This window comes from Caretta caretta, chromosome 13, assembly GCF_965140235.1.
Source record: "Caretta caretta isolate rCarCar2 chromosome 13, rCarCar1.hap1, whole genome shotgun sequence".
Lineage (NCBI taxonomy): Eukaryota > Metazoa > Chordata > Testudines > Cheloniidae > Caretta > Caretta caretta.
The window spans coordinates 38,575,305-38,591,432 of NC_134218.1; the positions used below are offsets into that span (position 1 = coordinate 38,575,305).

The following is a 16,128-nucleotide window of genomic DNA, read 5'->3' on the forward strand; positions in this document are numbered from 1 at the left end:
GGCACTGAGAGGAGGTTTGGGGGGCTGCTTACAGGGAGACCCCTCACCCGATGCTGAGACATGGCCTGGCCCCTCTGGGGGGAGCTGGTTATATGGGGTCCCCTTGCCCAGCATTGAGATGCAGCTGCTCATGTGGGGTACGGGTGCTGGTATTTGGGGACCTGGCGCTGAGACGTGGCCCCCTCCGAGGGGGGAGGGGCTGGTTATATAGTGAGCCCCACTGAGAGGGGGCCCGTCTCGGGTGGGCGGAAGGGCTGGTATACAGGGACCCAGCGTGCCAGAAGAGGTGCAGTCAGGGGGCCATGGACCACCCACTTTTTACCAGCGTAAGGGCAAGCCGGGGTGGAGGGGGCGAGGAGGAGTGAGCGGGAGCCAAGGACTTGCAGCGAAGAGACGGGGCGGAGAGGTAGGGCTGGGCCGTGGTTTGGGCACCGGTGGGCCCCCTCCTCTGTTACGGAGCTTCCCTCACTCCTGTGGGGACCCCTCACCCGGCCCTGACATACAGCTGACTCTGGGGTGGGGCGCAGGAGCCAGTTACATGGTGACCCCCTTGCAGGTTGCTGAGCTGCAGCTGGCTCTGGGGTGGTGTGGGGGGGCTGGTTACATGGGGACCCCTTGCCTGGCACTGAGCTGCAGCTGGCTCTGGGGTGAGTCTCTGCACTGGGCTCTTTAGCTCTGTGCCCTGGCACGGGCGGGGTTAACTGCAGAGCAGCCTGTCTAGCCTGAGTCTCTATGGCCCAACACGTGATGCCCAGCTGGCACAGCCCGGCCCACTCCAGCGATCAGCCGGGTCTGCCCCATCCAGCCCAGACGCTCCCCCTGCTCCCCGTCTGTCCCTCTCTCCAGCCCCCAGACACCCCCCATCTCTCTGTTACCCTCCCCCCGACAAAGGGGACCCGATGTGCCACCTCCCTGGGCTGGTTGTGTTTGACCTGGGTGAGTTTGAGGTACAGGGTGGGGAGTCCCTGTGTAGCACCGGCGAGGGGAATCGAACCGGGGACCTCTGGAGCTTCTTGCATGAGCTAAAAGCCAACTGCCTGTTAGCTAAGGCTGTGGCAGACCCATTTCACTCTCTCTAGTGGTCTCAGTGCCATCAGACGGGACAGAGCACCACCCCCAGGAGGTGTGTGGGTTACACGTGTCCCCCGACTCTGGCTGGCATGCTGGAGGGGCAGAGGGGAGGTTTCGGGGGGGGGTCTCCCCGCGCCCTGCCTTTGGGTCCTAGCTCTGGGTGAGTTTGGGGCAGTGTGGGGGGGGTGTGACTGGAGGGTTTGGGGAGATCTGGGTGGGGGTCACCAGGGGGTTATGGGGTCTGTGTCTCCAGAGACTGGGCTGGGATCCTGGGGGGGGGGTAGTGTGGGGCACCCCCCAGTGGGGCAGTTGCTAGGTGGGGTCTCCCCACAGCCCTGGGTTCGGGTCCTGGTGATGGGGGTCTCCATGGAGGGTGACGCCCCTCCTTTCTTGTTACAGATTACACCCTGTGGCCCTTCTGGGTTGACACCCATGTGGACCCCCCCTTCCAGCGGGGCAGGTGGGCAAGGGGAACATGGGGAGGGGGCGGGGGGAACGGAAGTTGGCCTAAGAGGGAGGAGTGTAGGGGTAAGATGGGGAGGGGCCAGCGGGCTATGGATGGGGGTATAGGGTTTGTGGGGCTATAAGGGAGGGATATAGGAGGTCACGGGAGGGGCTATAGGAGGTCAGGGGCCATGGAGTTCAGAGGAGGTTATGGGGCTAAAGCAGGTCTGGGGGGCTATAAGGGAGTGATATATGAGGTCTGAGAGGGCCTATAGGGGGTCAGGGAGGCTATGAGGGAGCGGTATATGGAGTTAGAGGAGGTTATGGGGGCTGTAGGGGGTTAGGGAGGCTATAAGGGAGGTATGCAAGGGGTCAGGGAGGGACTATGGGGATCAGAGCAGGCTATAAGGGAGAGAGAGAGATGGGATCAGGGGAGGAGCTATGGGGGATGGGGCTATAGGGGGTCAGGGGAGGGGCTATGGGGGTCAGAGGTGGCGATAGGGGGTTGGGGAGGGGCTATGGGGGATGGGGCTATAGGGGGTCAGAGGAGGCTATAGGAGGTCAGGGGAGGGGCTATGGGGTCAGAGGTGGCTATAGGGAAGGGCCCTACCAAATTCAGGGTCCATTTGGGTCAATTTCATAGTCATAGGATTTTAAAAATCGTCAGTTTCATGATCCTAGATCTTGAAATCAGAAAAGTCCCCTGCCCCGACCCAAGAGGGGGCTGGGGGGGATCACACGGTTCTTGGGGGGGGTTGCGGTGTTGCCACCCTGACATCTGTGCTGCTGCTGGTGGCGACACTCCAGGCCAGCAGCCCTGCCCCCCATAACCCCTTTAGGGTCGGGACCCCCAGGTTGAGAAAAGTCCCCCCCCCCCCCCGTGAAATCTGCCCAGTAAAAGCACAGGAGAGACCAGACTTCACAGTCTGTGACACCTTGAATCTGGTAGGGTCCTAGCTATAGGGCTCAGAGAGGCTAGGGGAAGAAGCTATGGTGGGTCAGTGGAGGTTATGGGGGCTATAGGGGATCGGGGGCTATAAGGGAGCGATATATGTGGCCAGGGAGGGGTTATACGGGGTCAGAGGCAGTTATGTGGTCTATGGGGACTATAGGGGTCAGGGAAGGGATTATAGGGGGTCAGAAGAGGCTATGGGGACTACAGGGGGTAAGAGGCGTTATGGGGGATCAGGGGCTATGGGGGTCAGAGGGGAGGGACTACAGGGGATTGGGAGCTATGGGGGTCAGAGGAGGTTATAAGGAGCCATAGGAGGGAGGGGAGGGGACCAGGAGCCATGGGAGGTTATAGGGGATTGGGGGCTATGGGGGTCAGAGGGGAGGGGCTATAGGGGGTCAGAGGAGGCTATAAGGGACCATAGGGGGTGGAGGGGAGGGGCTATAGGGGGTCAGAGGAGGCTATAAGGGACCATAGGGGGTGGAGGGGAGGGGCTAGAGGGGATCGGGAGCCATGGGGGGCTAGAGGGGATCAGAGGAGGCTAGAGGGGGCCGGGGGGGTCAGCGGGGAGGGTACTGGGGCTCCAAGGAGTCGGGTAACCCCGTCTGCCCCCAGGGCTGGCTCGGTGCTGGATGCCCGCGGCCGCCCCGTCCAGCTGTACCCCGAGGTGCTGGCCGTGCTGGAGCGACTGCAGGGCCTGGGCGTCCCCATGGCAGCCGCCTCCCGGTGAGTGTCTGACCCCCGCCCCCCTGCGCCCCCCTGCGCCCCCCTGCGGCCCCGACACCCCCTGCGCCCCGACACCCCAGCCCCTCTGACCACCCCCCTCCCCCCAGGACAGGCGAGACCCGCGGCGCCACCCAGCTGCTGGAGCTCTTCGGCTTGCACCGCTTCCTGCACCGGGTGGAGATCTACCCCGGGGGGAAGAGCGCCCACTTCCACAGGTACCCGCGGCCCCCCCAACCCCTCCCCTTCCACAGGTACCCGCTGCCCCCCCAAACCCCTCCCCTGCCACAGGTACCCGCTGCCCCCCCAACCCCTCCCCTGCCACAGGTAGCTGCTGCCCCCCCAAACCCCGCTGCCCCCCCAAACCCCTCCCCTTCCACAGGTACCCGCGGCCCCCCCGAACCCCTCCCCTTCCACAGGTACCCGCGGCCCCCCAAACCCCTCCCCTGCCACAGGTACCCGCTGCCCCCCCAACCCCTCCCCTTCCACAGGTAGCTGCTCCCCCCCCAAACCCCGCTGCCCCCCCAAACCCCTCCCCTGCCACAGGTACCCGCGGCCCCCCCAACCCCTCCCCTTCCACAGGTAGCTGCTGCCCCCCCAAACCCCGCTGCCCCCCCAAACCCCTCCCCTGCCACAGGTACCCGCGGCCCCCCAAACCCCTCCCCTGCCACAGGTACCCGCGGCCCCCCAACCCCTCCCCTTCCACAGGTAGCTGCCCCCCCAAACCCCGCTGCCCCCCCAAACCCCTCCCCTGCCACAGGTACCCGCTGCCCCCCCAACCCCTCCCCTTCCACAGGTACCCGCGGCCCCCAAACCCCTCCCCTGCCACAGGTACCCGCGGCCCCCCTGAACCCCTCCCCTTCCACAGGTAGCTGCTGCCCCCCCAAACCCCGCTGCCCCCCCAAACCCCTCCCCTTCCTCAGGTACCCGCTGCCCCCACAAACTGCGCTGCACTCCCAAACCCCTCCCCTTCCACAGGTAGCTGCTGCCCCTTCCACAGGTAGCCGCTGCCCCCCCAAACCCCTCCCCTTCCACAGGTAGCTGCTGCCCCTTCCACAGGTAGCCGCTGCCCCCCCAAACCCCTCCCCTTCCACAGGTAGCCGCTGCACCCCCAAACCCCTCCCCTTCCATAGGTACCTGCTGCACCCCGAAACCGTGCTGCACCCCCAAACCCCTCCACTTCCACAGGTACCAGCTGCCCCCCCAAACCCCTCCCCTTCCACAGGTAATGCTGCACCCCCAAACCATGCTGCACCCCCCAAACCCCTCCACTTCCACAGGTAGCTGCTGCACCCCCAAACCCCGCTGCACCCCCAGACCCCTCCACTTCCACAAGTAGCCGCTGCACCCCCAAACACCACTGCACCCCCCAAACCCCTCCACTTCCATGGGTACACACTGCACCCCCAAACCCTGCTGCACCCCCAAACCTCTCCACTTCCACAGGTACATGCTGCACCCCAAATTGCGCTGCACCCCCAAACCCCTCCACTTCCAAAGGTACGTGCTGCACCCCCAAACAGCACTGCACCCCCAAACCCCCACCCCTCCACTTCCACAGGTACCCGCTGCACACCCAAACCCCACTGCACCCGCAAGCCCCCACCCCCCACTTTCACAGGTACCCACTGCACCCCCAAACAGTGCTGCACCCCCCTAACCCCCATCCCTCCACTTCCACGGGTACCCGCTGAACCCCCAACCCTGCCAAACCCACCTCCATGGGTACCCACTGCACCCCCCATGCCTCCAAATCCCCCAATCCCCACTCCACCCTCTTCCACAGGTACCCCCAAGTCCCCAAAGCAGCAGGTACCCCCTGCACCCCTAAACACCACTGCCCCAGCTGAGATCTAGCCTCGGGGGAAGAGCACCCACTTCCCCAAGTAACCCCCCAGATCCCAACCCCCACTGCACCCTTAACCCCCCCGGACCCTTATACTGCCAGCCCTGAGTCTGCCCCTCCCCCCACCCAGGCTGCAGCAGGACACCGGGGTCCCCTTCGCCCAGATGCTGTTCTTCGACGACGAGGAGCGCAACATCCGGGATGTCAGCAAGCTAGGTGGGCAAGGCGGGGTGACCTCAGATTCTGCCCCCCCAGGTGCCCCCAGCCCTCCTGGGCAGGACTTCCCTGCCAGCCCCACATGGGTGAATGTTGGGGGAGGGCCCAGGGAGGGAATGGGGGGAGGAGTCAGGGACTGGGATGTTGCGGGGGGAGGGGAGCAAATGGAGGGGTGGGGGCGGGGCTGAATGGTGGGGGTCACCCCCTCTCTCTTCTTCTCCTCCCCCAGGTGTCACCTGCGTCCTGGTCCCCAATGGAATGACCCAGGTGCTCCTCACCCAGGGGCTGGAGGCCTTCGCTCGCTCCTGCCCCCCCGCACCGGTGCCCCCCACTGCGTCTCCCCAAGGGGCAGAATAAACTCCAGAGTGACTGAGCCTCTGTGTCCCTCTGTGTGCACGAGGGGGGGGGGGATAACAGCCTACTACAGCTGCAGGCATGAGTGTGTGATAACAACCTGCTGTGGGGCTGGGACGGGGGTGTCCGAGACTGATAACAGCCTACTACTGCTATGTGTGTATGTGCGTGTGTGAGAGAGAGAGAGAGAGAACAACCTACTACTGCTGTGTGTGTGCATGTGTGTGTGTGTGAGAGAGAGAGAGAGAACAACCTACTACTGCTGTGTGTGAGAGAGAGAACCTGGTACTGCTGGTGATGGGGGGGGTATAAGAGACGGATAACAACCTACTACTGCCGTGTGTGCGTGTGGCTAAGTGAGATAACCTCCTACTGCTGCTGGCTGTGGGGCGGGGGCTGCTCCCTGCCCAGCTCCGCCCCCCCCCACCCCTTGTCCCTCCCTGGGCCGGCCCTGCTCTGGACCACACGCCTAGGTTCGAGCCCAGCCCATGCTGTGGGGGAGGGGAGATATCAACCTACTGCTGCTGCCAGCAGTGCCCGGCCACTCTGGGGTGGAACCCTGAATGTCCCCACCCCCGCAGCTGAGCCCCCCGCCCCAATCCTTCCCACTTGTACTGAACTTTGGGGGGGGGCTGTGCCATCTCCTAAACTCTGGGGTGTTGGGGCCCTAGGGAGAACCCCCCCATCAGAGTGAACACTAAGGGGAACTCCCTCTGCCCCCCACGCCTGTGGGGAGGAATTTGGGGGTGTCGCTGGGAGCACGGGAGAGTCCTGGCACCCGAGATGTGAAGGTGGGGGGCTGCATCCGAAAAGCCAAAGGGTGGTAGAGAGGTCCCTCTCTAGGTGTGAACTTCAGGGGGGCTGTTCTGCCCCCAATTCTGGGGGGTTCAGCCCCGAGCCCCCCTTTTCTAGCTGCCTTGAAATTGGGGTTCAGGTGGAGGACCCCAAAATAAAAGGTTGAGAATATAGAGCAGCATTCTTTACCCCCTTGGCACGGTGCCCCCAGGTCCCCACCATTGAGCCCCCCCCTTTTCCCAGCCTCCTCACACTGCACCCCATAGGTTTGGGCTCTCTTTATTGGGGGTTCAGCTCCCCTTCTCTGGCAGCTTTGCAACCTTCAGCTGGGTTCCGCTGCCCCCCCGCTTCTTCTCACTGTGCAGGGGCAAGGAGGGGGTCCTGGGCAGCACCCGCCCCCCCTCAGCCCGCACTCCCCAGGCTGCCTCCAGCGCCCGCAGCTCGGTGTGGGGCCGCTCGCCCTGGAAACGCTGGACCCACGGCGTCTGCAGCAGGTCCAGCACCGTGGGGCGCCGGGGCACCGGGCAAAGCAGCCGGTGCACTAGGTCCTGGGGGGGCAAAGGGGAGCGTTAAGGGCCCCGCTGTCTGCCTGGCCCCCGTGGCCTGCTTGCTCCCTCCACTGGGCCTGGCCCCTCTTGATCTGCCCCCCCGCCCGATCTGTCCAGCCCCACCATGGTCCACCCAGCCCCCATGAGCCACTCCCCTCTCCACTGGGCCTGGCTTCCCATGATCCACCTGGCCCGACCTCAAATGGCACCCAGCCCCTCACAGTTGGCTCACTCCCCTCCACTGGGTCTGGACCCCCTCGATCCACACGACCCGCGCCCCCCGATCTGTCCAGCCCCCTGTGGTCCGCTTGCCTTGTCATGAGGCCCAGTCCCCCTCTATCCACCTGGCCACCCCATGACCCCCCAAGCCCGCCTCAAACACTGCCCAGCCCCCCATGATCTGTCCAGCCTCGCATGGGTCACCCAGCCCCTCCAGTCCACCCACCAGTGTCCAGCCCCCTGCTCTGTGTCCCGCATTGTCTGCCCAGCCCCCCACGATCCACCTATCTCCCTACATCTGCCCAGCCACAGCCGGGTCTGCTGGGTGCCGCCTGCCAGTCTGGCCCCCCAACCCACCACGCCCCCTGCTGGCCAGCTCCCCCACTCCCTGCCGGCCACTCAGCGCCCCCTGTTGGCCTGCAGCCCTCCCAGCTCCTGGCGCCCCCTGCTGCCCCCTCCCCGCCCACCTTGCACTCCTCGGAGACGTGCGGCTGGGAAGGGAAGGTCACCTCCTTCTGGGTCTCTCGCAGCAGGCGCTTGAGGTTGGTGTCGTCGAAGGGCAGGTGGGCCACGACCAGCGTGTAGAGGATCACGCCCATGCTCCAGATATCGGCCAGGAAGGGGTTGTAGGGCAGCCCCAGCAAGATCTCGGGGCAGGCATAGGCGAAGCTGCCGCAGTAGGTCTGGCTTAGGGGGCTGGAGCCCGCCAGCAGTGGGTACGAGGGACTGGCCGGCGGCTGGCCTTGCGGCACCACCTGCTTGGAGAAGCCGAAGTCCGAGATCTTCACGTTCTCCCGCTTGTCCAGCAGCAGGTTCTCCAGCTTCAGGTCCCTGCAGGAGGGAGCGGGGGGTCGGCGGGGGTGCAGGGCTGCCCCTAGGGGGCGCCGGGGATGAGGATGGGGCGCGGGGCCTTTCCCCTCTAGGGGGTGCCGGCTCTGATCCGGCCGCAGGGCAGGGACTGGCTGGCTTAGGGAATGGGGCGTGGAGCCTTTCCCCTCTACAGGCACTGGCTCATGGTGCCAGTGGGCAGGGGGGCCCCCAGGGGTCTGTGGGTCCCCCAGAAGGCCTGTGGGGTGTCCCCCAGGTAGCCTGCAGAGCACTCAGTGGCCTGTCTGGGGCTTGAGGGGCAGATCCAAGAGGTGGAACGCAGCATGGCTGGGACTCAGGGCTGGGGAGCTCTGGGGGGGAGCGCTGGGGGGGCAGGCTTGGCCAGCCAGGGTGGGGGCTGCTCGGTTTTATGGCGGTGCCTGGGTGAGATAATATTCCCCCAACCCGCCGCCTCAAGCCACGTGTGGTGCAGGTGGCGGAGGGGAAGCTGGTAAACTGAGGCCGGCTCTGCAAGGCTGGAGGTGGCAGAGGGGCACCGGGAAAGGCGGTGGGACTGGGGGGCTGGTGGTGCCAGGGAGCCAGCCCCCCAGCAGGGAGGGGAATGGCACAACCCCCAATAGAGCAGGACCCACTGTAATTCCCCAGTGGCGGTGGGCGCCCCCTACTGGCTGCAGCCCGCGGCTTGGCTCTGCGGGGGCTGGCGGGCGCGGCCCCTCACCGGTGCACGATGGCCTTGCTGTGCAGGTAGGCCACGCCCAGGGTGAGCTGGGCGAACCAGCGGCCAGCCAGGGGCTCGGCACAGGGCCCCGAGCTCTGGATCCACTCGAGGATGTCGCCGCTGGGGGCCAGCTCCATGATGATGTAATGCCGCGACGTGGTCTCGATGGCCTGGTAGAAGGTGATCAAGTACTTGTGGTGGAGGCCCTTCATCACCTGCGGGCGGCGAGAGGTTAACGGCGCCCGCCTGCCCCCCGGTGCCCCCGGCCCCGCAGTGCCCCCTGCTGATCCCCCCACCCCATGGCGCCCCCTGCCCCATAGTGCCCCCTGCTGAGCCCCCGGTCCCACAGCGTCCTCTGATGATACCCCTTGGCCTGCCCCCTGCCCCACAGCGCCCCCATCCCCATGGCACTCCCTGCCGAGCCCCCGGCCCACAGCGCCCCCTGATGATCCCCCCTTGGCCTGCCCCCTGCCCCACAGTGTCCCCTGCTGATCCCCCCTGCCTCACGGCACCTCCTGCCCCACAGTGCCCCCTGTCCTGCCCCCTCAGCATCCCATGACCATCCCGCCTGCCCGGCTCCCCACCCCACGGCGCCCACAGCCTGGCCCCCACACCCCACGGGCACCCCCTCGCTACCTGGATCTCGCGGGGCAGGAATTTGTTGAGATAGTCATCGGATGCCTTCTTCTTAGAGATGATTTTGATGGCCACCTTGGCCTTCTGCTTGGTGAAATACGCCTCGTAGACAATGCCATAGGAGCCGTGGCCGATGATCTTGCCCAGCTGGTAGCCGTACTGGTCCATGACGGACAGGTAGGGGGCCGAGGGGGCTGTCTCCACCATGACGGCCTCTTGCCCCTCTGGGGGCGCTGGGCGGCTCAGTGCATCTGGTGCCAGAGAGTCACCCCTCTGGGGGTGGGGCAGGCAGTTAGATCCTAGCTGGGACCCCCAATGAAACCCCTGGACCCCAGTGGGGCTGGGTCTCCAATGAGCCAACCCATGGGGCTCTGACCCACCTTAACCTCCCTCCCTACATGAGGCTGTGACCTCCAGGAACCCTCACACTCCCCACTGGGGCTGTGAGCCCCCCAAGAACCTCCCTGACCTCCCCCAGCTCCCCACTGGGGCTGTGACATCCCCCCCCCCAAGAACTGCCTTGGCCTCCCACAGCTCCCCACTGGGGCTGTGACCCCGCTGACCCCCCTCACCTGCTTTGCTCGGTCCCCCAACCCGGTGACCAGAATCGCCCCCCGACTCCACGGTTCCGCCAACGTCGCCCCAGCATTCCACCAGCCCCCATTGGCCGATGCCTGTTACCGGGGCTACCGGGGGGGCAGGGTCCACACTGGGAGCGGGCACAGTGGCATTGGGGGGGCCCTCAGCATTTGGGGGATACTGGGATATTGGGGGACACTACGGAGGTCTTTTTTGTAGGGGGCAATGGGGCTTTTTTGGGGGATCATGGGGAAAGGTGGAGCATTGGGGGACTTATTTGAGGGGCCACAAAAGACCCTCATTTTGGGGGAACCAATGAGGCAGTGGAGGGCCACTAAGGAATTTGGGGGGTCTTAAATTGACGAGGTAATGGGGCATCTGAAGGCTCATAAATGGGGGTCTCAATTTGGGGAAGCACTGAGAAATTGGGGGTCTTTATATGTGGGTCACTGTAGTATTTGGGGGCACTGGGGGTTTGGGGTCTCTTAATTTGTGGGCCATGGGGATCAACTTGAGGGACACTGAGAAACTGGGTGCTTTGGAGGGCCATTGGAATTTGGGGGGTTCAATTTGGGGGGTCCCTGAGAAATTGGGGGGTTATATTGCGGCCATTGTGGAATTTGGGGCTCTTAATTTGTGGGATGCCTTGGGATAATGGGGTCTGTTGAGGACCCTTATTTGGGGGAGACCAGCTGCCCCCTCCCCATTTGTTGCCCCGCACACCCTAACATTGACCCTCCGGGAAACAGCTTCCTGGCCCTTTAAGAGACTGTCCGACGGCGGGGCGGGGCCCCCTCAGGCGCTGGAAGTGCGTCACGCTGAGGGCACGAAGCCCGTTGGGGGCGCTGAGGGCGGAAGTAGGGGACGGACGTGGCTGGGGCTGCCCTGGTGATCGCCTGAAGGACCTCGACGCGTTTTGGTCCCTGGCTCCGCCCAGGGAGGGACCCCGGCGGTGGGGGCCGCGCTTCCCGTTGGTGGGGACCTGGGGGAGCCGGCGGAGGTGGCGGCCAGAGGCAGGGAGTGGGGTGGGGTGGACCCAAGGATCAGGCGCCAGGAGCATGTTCTAGAGCCGCGAGGCCCCCGGCTGGGTGCAGTTGCCTGGCTGCTTGCCGGCTGCTAGGGACACCCCGCTGCCGGGCGAGGGGCCACGGGACCTTCCACGCAGCAGGCGTCAGCGGGGGCGGGTCAGTGGGGGGGGCGTGAGGACCCCAGGCGGGCGGCGGGTCGGGGGGGTGATTCAGTGGGGGGGGTGAGGACCCCGGGGGGGAGCCGTGGCGGGGGGGGGGCGAGGACGCTGGTCCCCGTGTGCTGGGGCAGGTTGTTTTCCATGTGTAGTGTGCGTGCCTCAGTTTCCCCGACGTGCTGCACGAAGCACGAGGGGGAGGGGCAGGCATCTGTGCGGAAGGCTCCAGAGATCCAGGGAAACTGAGGCACGTGCTCTCTGCACACAAAATAGTCGGAAAAACCCGCTTCGTCCCGCCCGGGGCCCTCGGGGCTCTCAGGAGCTCTGGCCCCACCAGTGTGGGCACCACGAGGGCGTTCGGGCCAACGGCCGCCCCCAGCTGGCACCGCGGGCGCCTTGCCAGTCTGTCACCACCGGCACGAGGCGGGTCAGAGAAGCAAATCCCCGGCCCTTCGTCTAGGCTCGTTTGCCAGGGATGTACGCGCCAATTTCGGGTCTGGCTTGTGGGCATCGTGAGTATGTCAAGCCTGGCATCAGGGCGTGCATGCGGGGCAGGGGTCCCAGGAGCATGGGTTGGCGTGATCCAGGGATATCCAATGGCTAGAGCTCCGCAGGGGCGGCTGGGGGGCTCTGTCCTTGGGTGCTGACCACCCCAGGTGGGAGAGAACCCAGGTGTCCTGAGAACCTGGCTTCACTGCCTCTTGTCCCTTGTCTCCTGCCTTCCTTCTCCAGACCCTGCCCCATCTCCCCCTTGACCGCCCACCCCATGGCGCCCCACCAGCCTTGGCTGCTGCTCCTCCTGCTGGCTTCCTGGCCGCTCCCGGGCTCCTCCGAGACCCGCTACCAGCCTGGGGACCCCGTTGTGCTCTACGTCAACAAGGTGGGGCCATACCACAACCCCCAGGAGACCTACCACTACTACCAGCTGCCCGTGTGCTCTCCGGAAAAGATCCAGCACAAGAGCCTGAGCCTCGGGGAGGTCCTGGATGGGGACCGCATGGCCGAGTCCATGTACCAGATCCGCTTTCGGGAGAGCGTGGAGAAGACAGTCCTGTGCGTGAAGACGCTCACGCTGGATCAGGTAGACTGGGCCCGGATGCCTGGGTTCCATCCCTGGGTCGAGGAGCGTGAGCATGGGCCAATGAGTTTACAGCAGGAACTGGGACTGCCTAGGTTCTGTCCCAGGAACAGAGCATGGGAGCTCAGATCAGGAATCAGGACTCCTGGGTTCTGTACCCAGCTCTGGATGGGAGCAGGGGCTAGTGGGTGAGGGCTGGGAGCCAGGACTCCTGGGTTCTGTCCTAGCTCTGAGAGGGGAGTGGGTTCTAGTGGGATAGACCAGGAGGAGCTGGGCACCAGGACTCCTGGGTCCTACTCCTGTCTGTTTCCTGGCAGGTGGAGCGCCTCCGACAGGCCATTGAAGAGCTGTACTACTTTGAGTTTGTGGTGGATGACATCCCGCTGCGAGGATTTGTGGGGTACATGGAGGAGAGCGGCTTTCTGCCCCACAGCCACAAGATCGGGCTGTGGACCCACTTGGACTTCCATCTGGAGTGGAACGGCGACCGTATCATCTACGCTAACGTCAGCGTGCGAGATGTCAAGCCGCACAGCCTGGACGACGTCCGTGGGCCCGGGCCCCTCTCCCTGACCCACACCTACAGTGTCCGCTGGTCTGAGACGGCTTCGGACCGGCGGGGGGAGCGGCGGGGCCGAGGAGATGACGGGGGCTTCTTCCCCCACACCCTGGAGATCCACTGGCTCTCCATCATCAACTCCATGGTGCTGGTCTTTCTTCTGGTGGGCTTCGTGGTGGTCATCCTCATGCGGGTGCTAAAGAATGATCTGGCCCGGTACAACCTGGATGAAGAAGCTTCCTCCTCCTCCTCCGGGGACGACTTTGACCAGGGGGACAACGGCTGGAAGATCATCCACACCGACGTCTTCCGCTTCCCTCCCTGCCGCAGCCTCCTCTGCGCCGTCCTGGGCGTAGGCAGCCAGTTCCTGGCGCTGGGCACTGGCATCATTGCCATGGCCCTGCTGGGCATGTTCAACGTCCACCGGCACGGCGCCATCAACTCCGCCGCCATCCTGCTCTACGCCCTGACCTGCTGCATCTCCGGCTACATCTCCAGCAACTTCTACCGGCAAGTCGGGGGCGAGCGCTGGGTCTGGAACATCATGCTGACCACCAGCCTCTTCTCTGGTGAGGCCCTGGAGTCCCCCATCTCTGCCTAGGTTCCCCGGGGTTCCTCTTGCCCAGGGGAGGCGATTTGGGTGCACTGGGTGGTCCCCTCTGTTGCTTCATAGTGCCTTTGGCCCCTCCCCCGAGGGCAAAATGTAGGGTCTCCATGGCCTCCTAGGGGTGGTAGGTTGCGCTTCTGTGATTCCAGTGGGAAGCAGAGTGTCTCTCTGGTCCCCAGGGGAGTCTCTCTGATCCCTTGGGGAGGTGGTCTGGGTCTCTTTGGTCCCCCTGACCTGCCCCCTGTCCTCCCAGCCCCCTTCTTCGTGACGTGGAGCGTGGTGAACTCGGTGCACTGGGCCAATGGCTCGACACAGGCCCTTCCGGCCACCACCATCCTGCTGCTGCTGACGGTCTGGCTGCTGGTGGGCTTCCCCCTCACCGTTATCGGGGGCATCTTCGGCAAGAACCGGGCTGGCCCCTTCGACGCACCCTGCCGCACCAAGAACATCGCCCGCGAGATCCCACCACAGCCCTGGTACAAGGCCACACTGGTGCACATGACCATCGGGGGCTTCCTGCCCTTCAGGTGAGCCCCACTCCTGCTTTCTGTGCGCCTGCCACCTCACTTCCTCCCCTCCCAGTGAGCACCCCCTCCACTTCCTGTCTGCCATGCTCTCCATAGGAGATGCCACTGCTTCCTGTCTCACCCCTCCCTGCCACTTCCCACCTCACAGGTTGGCACCTTCATTTTCCCGCTTACTCTTACCTAGACAGTCATGTCGCTTTCTCCCGAGTACGCCACTTCCTGTTTCGCCCTTCCCACTTTCTGTCTTCTGGGCACTTGATGACATCACCTCCTTGGCATGAGCCCATCACACCCCTTCGCCTCTCCGGACGGCCTATTTCATCCCCCAGACAGTGGGATCCCACCTCTGCCCCGCAGCTGACCCTGTCTCTCTCTTATCCTCCAGTGCCATCTCTGTGGAGCTCTACTACATCTTCGCCACGGTGTGGGGCCGGGAGCAGTACACCCTCTACGGCATCCTCTTCTTCGTCTTCGCCATCTTGCTGAGCGTGGGCGCCTGCATCTCCATCGCCCTCACCTACTTCCAGCTCTCGGGCGAGGACTACCGCTGGTGGTGGCGCTCGGTGCTCAGCGCCGGCTCCACCGGCGTCTTCATCTTCCTCTACTCTGTCTTCTACTACTCACGCCGCTCCAACATGTCGGGCGCGGTGCAGACCGTGGAGTTCTTCGGCTACTCCCTCCTCACAGGCTACGTCTTCTTCCTCATGTTGGGCACCGTCTCCTTCTTCGCCTCGCTCAAGTTTATCCGCTACATCTACGTCAACCTCAAGATGGATTGAGGGACCCTCTCCAGTTGGCTGTGGTGGCTGGCCAACTGGTGGGGACGGTCAAATTTACTTCCCTTAAAGATCTCTCTCATAAGCTGGGGCTTCTATGGAGTTCCTTTCCCATTGGCCATGACGCTTGGCCAGCTGGTGGTTAGAGATGGCTCTCTTAAAGATCTCTTCTCTCATTGACTGTAATGTCCAGCCAATCAGCAAGTATGGATCCCCTAAGGATCTCTTCTCCCATTGGCTGTAATGTCCGGCTAGTCAGCGGCTATGGATCCTCCAAAGAGCTCCCCTTCCGTTGGATGGGACTGCTACAGAGCTCCCCTCCCATTGACCAAGATGTTCAGCCAATCGGCCGGCATGACAAAAGATGGCGACCCTAAAAAGCGCCCCTCCATTGGCTGGGACCATTAAGGATATTACCCTCCTATTGGCTGAGATGTCTGGCCAGTCACAGGGCACCATTAAAGATTGTCCCACATCCATCATTGCCTTTAATTGGGTAGGATGACCAGCCGACTGACCGGTTCACTCCCATTGGCTGGGACTGTTGGCCAGTTCGCTTGTGATGGGGGACCAGCTACTCCACTCCTATTGGTCAGGATGACTGGCCAATCAGGTGATGGGAATGGACTGACTTGGGGGAAGAGGGCAGGTGTCCAGTTCCCTGGATCCCCATGAGATTCCCTTGGGGGCTAAAGCTTGAAAGTGGATCCCTCCCAAAGGGGGAGGCACAGGTAGATCCTGTTTGGGGCTGGGAGTGGATCCCCATGTGAGATCCCTGCATGTGGATGGGGCAGATTGTGGATCCCTGGTGGATCTGCTGGATCCCCATGGGGTTGAGAGTGGATCCATTATGGAAGTGGATCCCCTGCAGCCAGCTGAGTCCCCTCTTGGGGATGGGCCCCCATACCTGATTGGGTCCCCCACAGGTAACTGGATCCCCTGGTAGGTTGCAAGCAGAGGGAGGCCAGATTCCTTGTGGGGCTGGGAGCAGATCCTATGATAAGATCCCTGATGGGGAGGAGTAGATACCCCACGGGCAATTGGCTGGATCGCTGGGGCTTCCCCAGATCAACTGGCTCCCATGTGGGGCTGGCAGTAGATCCCCCACAGCAAGCAGGATTGCCTGGTAAAATCCCCTTGTGATGGCATGGATCACGGGGGGGGGCAGGATCTAGTGGAGAGCAGATCCCATGTAGGGCTGGCAGAGTATCCCAGAGACCTCAGTCGGGAGGGGGCTATACCCCACAACCCCCCCCCCCCCATTGCTGGCTGCGTGCAGACACCGGTAGTGCTATTGCTGTATATGGGGGGGGGTAGCTGGGTGCGCCGGGGCAGTTGATTATTTTATTTGTATTTGATTTGGTTGGTTCTGACTCTTTCTTTTTATGGATCTCGGAATAAAGTTTATTAATAAAAATTAGTGTGGGGGTGTCTATAGAACCCAGGAGTCCTGGCTCCCCGACCCCACT

General features: G+C 63.7%; 3 protein-coding genes across 8 annotated transcripts; 2 read left to right on the forward strand and 1 right to left on the reverse strand.

Moving 5' to 3' along the window:
• Positions 1-370: 370 nt before the first annotated feature.
• MDP1 (magnesium dependent phosphatase 1) lies at positions 371-5,625 on the forward strand. Of its 4 annotated transcripts, none has more exons than XM_048819775.2 (6): positions 389-936; positions 1,471-1,531; positions 3,083-3,193; positions 3,306-3,408; positions 5,167-5,252; positions 5,482-5,625. In XM_048819775.2, the coding sequence occupies exons 1-6, from the start codon at positions 733-735 to the stop codon at positions 5,607-5,609; spliced, it is 693 nt and encodes a 230-aa protein (XP_048675732.2). In that variant the 5' UTR covers positions 389-732; the 3' UTR covers positions 5,610-5,625. The 4 variants fall into 4 exon arrangements, with proteins under 4 accessions (XP_074975047.1, XP_048675732.2, XP_048675734.1 ...); XM_048819777.2 differs by having other exon boundaries at positions 620-936; positions 3,301-3,408; XM_075118947.1 differs by lacking the exon at positions 389-936 and adding an exon at positions 954-1,123.
• Positions 5,626-6,691: 1,066 nt separating this feature from the next.
• TSSK4 (testis specific serine kinase 4) lies at positions 6,692-11,623 on the reverse strand. Its single transcript, XM_075118535.1, has 6 exons — positions 11,447-11,623; positions 9,923-10,024; positions 9,351-9,623; positions 8,715-8,929; positions 7,636-7,999; positions 6,692-6,949 (listed from the first exon to the last, which is right to left on the reverse strand). The coding sequence occupies exons 1-6, from the start codon at positions 11,621-11,623 to the stop codon at positions 6,692-6,694; spliced, it is 1,389 nt and encodes a 462-aa protein (XP_074974636.1).
• On the forward strand, positions 10,833-16,076 carry TM9SF1 (transmembrane 9 superfamily member 1). 3 transcript variants are annotated; one of them, XM_048820346.2, is made up of 5 exons: positions 10,833-10,903; positions 11,845-12,193; positions 12,508-13,318; positions 13,610-13,883; positions 14,269-16,076. In XM_048820346.2, the coding sequence occupies exons 2-5, from the start codon at positions 11,879-11,881 to the stop codon at positions 14,660-14,662; spliced, it is 1,794 nt and encodes a 597-aa protein (XP_048676303.1). In that variant the 5' UTR covers positions 10,833-10,903; positions 11,845-11,878; the 3' UTR covers positions 14,663-16,076. The 3 variants fall into 3 exon arrangements, with proteins under 3 accessions (XP_048676303.1, XP_048676301.1, XP_048676302.1); XM_048820344.2 differs by lacking the exon at positions 10,833-10,903 and adding an exon at positions 10,966-11,113; XM_048820345.2 differs by lacking the exon at positions 10,833-10,903 and adding an exon at positions 11,223-11,624.
• The last annotated feature ends 52 nt before the right edge of the window (positions 16,077-16,128 follow it).